General features: G+C 45.2%; 1 protein-coding gene across 1 annotated transcript; it reads right to left on the minus strand.

Moving 5' to 3' along the window:
- Positions 1-313: 313 nt before the first annotated feature.
- Positions 314-5689, minus strand: GPR78 (G protein-coupled receptor 78; the record flags this gene model as incomplete). The annotated part of the gene is made up of 3 exons (XM_010022235.1): positions 314-551; positions 4453-4566; positions 5055-5689. Coding segments are annotated over 3 exons (987 nt in total), but the record flags the coding sequence as incomplete, so codon positions are not given.
- Positions 5690-5692: the final 3 nt, after the last annotated feature.

The following is a 5692-nucleotide window of genomic DNA, read 5'->3' on the forward strand; positions in this document are numbered from 1 at the left end:
AGTGCTCCAAGATATACCAAGTCTTCAGACATGAAACATTAAGAGCTCCCTAAGCTTCTCTAAAGCCTCCAAAGGCTCTCTTAGAACCCCTCAATCCTACTCCATTCACTCAGGGACATGACTTTGCCAAATATTGTACTTGGCTGCAGAACAGGGCAGAGCCTTTCATGAAAGTCCACAATTAAATGCATTGCATTACTGCAGCTTTCATACCCTGGAGACACTGTCACCACTGTCGGCTTGAGAGGGGAAAGGCAGCTTTCCAGCAGCAGCAAACACCTGTCTCACTCGAAGGGGAATGCTTTTCATGCTGTTAGTTTGCTCTGTGCAAGCAGTAATCGTTTTCGGTGTCAAGAGAGCTGTTGTACCCCGAGGATGGATACAGGTCCCTCTTAAGTATCCTATTGACGATGTTGATCAGAACTTTTTTGTACTGTTGACGTAAAAGTGAGTAAACAAATGGATCTGATGCAGCCTTACTGTAGGTGAGGCACTTGCTTACAATTCCCCAGTAGTAATTTATGGTAACAAAAGGAAGGAGCTCTATCAACCTGTTAAACATTAAAGAGAGATGGAAACACTTGAGTGTTATATTCACACTGAGCCCAGCGCTCAACTCATGCCTCATGAAACATTAAGGTAGCACTTATTTTCTTACAGTACACAGTCCCTGCAGGAGAAGGGCTCTGTACTTACTCCTTGTATTCAATAAAGGCAAAGGGAACTTTCCTAGCAAGGCCACTGGGAAACAAGAATCATTCCCTCTATGGAAAGAGAGAAAAAGTGTGTTTTCAATGTTAATGCTCCCATGCATCAGAGATAAGAAAGTGCTGCAGTTTATTGCTCATTTTCTGAATTTCAAGAGTCATGCTGGCAAGTGGTCAAAATCTCAGTGACATAATTAACTACTCCTCTCCCATGGCAAGCTTGAGATAGACAAATGTGACTTGTGGCATCCAGGCTCACTCAACTCAGTTGCCTAAGTATAGCTGTCTAGTGACACTTGAGACATTTTGGGCTGCTGCTCCTGGAAGTTGTGGGTCTCCTCTAGGTCCTGTGTCATATCTGCCAACCTGCGTAGAGGTTTTGGATACTATGCAGCATCTCAAATGACACCCGAAACCTGGTCTAGGTCACGGAATCCACCCCTCAAATACAGAACAGTGAATCTGCATTACACCACTGCTGTAAATTATCACGTATGCAAAGAGGATTCATGGTAGACCACTATACTATGAAGAACACGGCAGTATCTTGGAGAGTTTTGGGTGGCACCTGCAATCCCACAGTATGCGTAGGAGCACAACTGCATCTACTTACCTGTGAAAGTTTCTGCGTGCACTTGGCTGACCGCTAGTTTGGCCAAAGAAAACAAGGAGACAACACTTTTATCATCATTATATGAACAACCAGCTGTCTCCAGACCTGTGTCTCCTAGTCTGTGCTTCACGGATGATTTAGTGGCCTCAGCACCTCGGTTGAGATGGGTGTATTAATCATGGGGGGAGAAACCACAACTAAGTTAAACAATTTTTTCCATAGAAGTGAAAGCAAACCTTCAGAGTGTTTCAGCAACTGTCTGGCACACAGCTTATCTGCAGTGGGCAAACTCTCCAGGAGGGCCAAAAGAACAGGGTGAGAAGTTTTTATTATCTGTACATCTTTTGTGAAACCTTTTGCAGGAGCAAGAATATACTGTTTTGCTATATTCATTCCAGAAGGGGATAAAAAGTACCATGACATAAAATAGCCCTTTTTCTGTAGCCTATAAAGATCACTGTTTGAAGATGTTAGATCAGAAGCTTTCTCAAGGCTTGAAGAACCTTTTAGCCTCTTTCCAAAGTGCAGAGCTTCCAATTTGCAGGGCGTTGACTTTTGAAGCTGTTCCAATCCTTCAGCATGGAAAAACTGACTTACCACCTCAAGGACTGAACATTGCAACAAGGGGTTGAAATCTGACAGAAAAATTTCTCATTTATATGTATAAAAGTGAAATCATTCTTGTGGCACATGCATTTAAAAACCGATGACTTTTGTTTGAAGCTGCTTGGAAAAAATTCCAGTGAATTCAAAACAGAACAGGAAGACACAAAATGTGAGAAATAAATAATTGTACAATGAATGACATGTACTGCATGGTTGCTTAGGTTTATCCCATCCTGCTTATTGTCCTAATACAAGAAATACACATTTGATATTTACACAATTGATGTTTTTATAAAGACACTAAATAGGAAGAGTAAGGTATTTTTCAGTCATGGAAACAGATGTATTACTCTGTGTTCCCTTTTATGTATTATGGGCCCAAACATAATTGCACTGAAGCCAACAGAAGAAAAATTACACAGATTTTAATAAGATAAAGGGCCTGGCCAAATCAAGTCAGCCTGAGAAATATCCATCTGAATGCATCTTAGTATCATTTTCTTGTTTTCAGTGCTGTTACAAAAAAGATGAAATTCATCTGTTGGCTTTTAGTGAACAGACGAATATATTGCTAATGATCCTAATCTCATTCACATTTCTGAAATGAGAGCAAATACTGAGCTCACAACGCAACCTGAGTCACCAGGCCAAAGAGTGAGAAAACAGGGAGGGTATCTTTCACATCGCCTCCGTAGATTGCTTCAGTGCCACCCCCCTGGAAACCAGAAGTGGGGAAGAAAGGAGAAATGGTCATGGCAGCAAGTCCTTCAGCCTCACCTCCAACATCGCCTTTTATCTAGTGCTGCCTGGAAACTGTCTTGCCTTTGGGGAAAAAAGCCTTTGAGGATGTCCTCCCCAGACCCTGTCCATTTTCCTGTCACTGACCAACTCGGTCCTTGTGGCTGAGACGGAAGCTGTGCCTTGACACATGCATTTACACAACCAGACCTCAGACTTCTCTCCAGTGACACATAAAGTACCAGTTAGTCACACATAGAAAATACACCATCTCACATTTGCCAAATGCAAGGTCTGAAGAAGGAAGTATCTTTTATTTTAGAAGTTTATGAGAGGTATCTTCACCCTGAAAAATGTGGCAGTGCTGGAATTTGCTGAACTTGGTAATGTTCAGATGGAAAGAAGATGGCAAAATCCACTTTGCTCAATATAATTATATCCTGATTATGGTAAAAGTGAATAGAAAATGACTCAGAATGTACTGAACAGTGATCAATTAACCTTTTTACTCTGTGATGTAATGTTAATATTTGTAATAATCCTTTCAACTGCAGGGGAAAAAAAAAAGCAGCAGTTATCCAGGCAATCAGTCAAGAATCCCTTCAATGTATAAATGGGAACTGAAATACATGTCATCCTAAATGTTAAAAAATACAGTCATTTTTTTGCACAGGCCTAAATCTGTGGAAGAAAAGGGCAAAGACAATGGTCATAAATGGCCTATGTGTATGTGGCTGTGTAGGATTAGTGCAGTAAAGCTGGCTGATTTCAATAAGCTGGGGTGGCTGCAGACCCTGGCAGCTTGGTTAGCAACCTTGAGAAGCCCTCACCAGGGCGAGTTTGAAGACTAGTGCACCTTCCTTGGCAGAAGTCAGTATTTGAGGGTGTCTTGGACACACTGTCAAGTGGGAAATGTTTTAAAAAATCACTTGTGAAAGATGTAGCCCATTTTAGTCCAGAGATGAAAGGCTAAACCCCGAGGTGCTGCAATTCAGTGTAGTTATGTTAGCTTCCAGCTCACTGGTTTATGCAAGTTATAAAAATAATAACCATATGTGCTATAAAGACTATACAAGTACGGAACAAGAATGAGGCATGACTACTTAAAAAGGTGCAGACCACAAGAGTGGATGCCAATAACTCTGGCTGGGTGAGGAGCATGGTGTTTCTTATACATTTTAAAGATCCGATGGTTGGTTTTCCTGGGAGATAACTCTTACACCTCATGGCAAGGCCATGCTGCACCATTAGTAATGTATTTTAAAGACATTAATGTTTCCAAGCACAAAGCTCATCTGAGAAATTATCAGCCTGGATAAATGTAAATTATGTCACCTCAGCTTCCAATAGCAGCAAGCTTGGCCTTATGCCTTAAAAAAGAAAAAAAGACCTGAGCTAATCAGGAAAAGCTGTCTGCTTTCCCCTGTATTGCTTGGGTTGTGCTAATAAGGAAGGGTGATGAGTCTTTTAAACTGTCTTCATCTCCCACTGGCATGTAATTAATTCCTGGTACTTGTCCTAAAAGCCTCTTGCTCTTGGCAGAGGTGCCCAGACCTGGCTGCAATGGGGAAAGGAAAGCCAGAGGCTGGGTGTGCAAGCAGAGTCGGTGTGTGTAAGTGTGTGTGAGCGTGTGTGAGTGTGCTCTGCCACTCAGAAACGGCCCCGGGTCTCTGCCACGCTCTGCCACCCCAAAATTAGCTGTAGACGCTCCCTCCTCCTCCCGGGCACCTACACATCCGAGGGCATATGAGTCCCGGAAAGTCCCCCACCCCAACAGGCGATACTAACCTGGTGATAATGTAAGGACCAAAACAGATCACGAACGACCCTATAAAAATACTGATTTTCTTGGTAGCCCTCTGCCTTCTCCGTTTCTGCTCATTAAGACAGCGCTGCTTCACACTGCGAAGGGAAAAGAGCAGTCGGTGGGTTAAGGCAAGAAGCGGGGAGGCGAGAGAGGAGCCAAGGGAGAGGGGAAGACCCGCTCCCAGAACGAGAGCCTCTGCATCGAGGGAGGGAAAGGCAGTGCAGCCCCTGCTCCGGGTAGGGACGGGGGCAAACCCGGAGGGAGTGCAGTCCCCCGGGAAGGGAGGGCAGCCCCGGTCCCGCCGAGTCTGGGGACGATCGTACTCACCAAAGCAGCCGCTTCCGGTTAAAGGGGAGCACCCGTCGGAGCGGGATTAGCATTTAAATAAAGCAGGTTACAAATGCACAACCCACAGTTTTCTGGCACTATAAACAGCTTCTGATACTAGAGGCAGAAGCGCTCGCTATGTGGCCGGGGCAGGAGCGGGCAGGATGCGGTGCTGGGGGCAGGCAGGGCATCCTCTCTGCCCGGGGTACCTACCACGGGTGCCCCGGGACTGTGCATACAAAAACACACGCGTTACCTGGGGTGGATATCCACCAGCAAAACCAGAGTCTGCATGGTGATAATGTCTATCCGCTTGCAGTGGAAGCGTGCAACTTTCAGCACCTTTAAATAGGTGAAACACAAGATCACCAGTGATAGCATGAAACTGGTGGAGTGAAAGACGATGGTGAACACTGTAAACCTTCTCCGCTCCGTCTCTTCTTTCAGGTGCAAGGTGCAAGAGGCATAAACGCTGCTGTAGTCTACCCACGAGTAAAACAAGGATACCAAGGGGAAGGTGAGGGAGTGGAGCCACGAGTAGCCCATCAGTATCACAGCGTCCTTATACCGCATCTTGCTAGTGTAGCTTAAGGGGAACACCACGGCAATCCATTTATCGATGCTGAGCGCTGCCATGCTCAGCATCGTGTTGGAAGTCAGGAAAGTTTCCAGGAAACCCACCGCTTTGCAGACACAGCCCCCGAGGGGTTGCTGGTTCCTCAGGATCCCCAGAAGGGTAAAAGGCATGTTCAGGACGGTGAGGAGCAGGTTGCAAAAGGATAAGTTCACCAGGAAAACCCCGGCGACCTGCTTGCGGATCTCCGAACTGTAGACGAAGCATAGCAGCACCAGGAGGTTGGAGAGCAGGGAGACAACCAGCACCAGCACAAGGAG

The sequence above is a fragment of the Nestor notabilis genome, unplaced genomic scaffold, assembly GCF_000696875.1.
Source record: "Nestor notabilis isolate BGI_N333 unplaced genomic scaffold, ASM69687v1 scaffold7309, whole genome shotgun sequence".
NCBI classification, from domain to species: Eukaryota; Metazoa; Chordata; class Aves; order Psittaciformes; family Psittacidae; genus Nestor; species Nestor notabilis.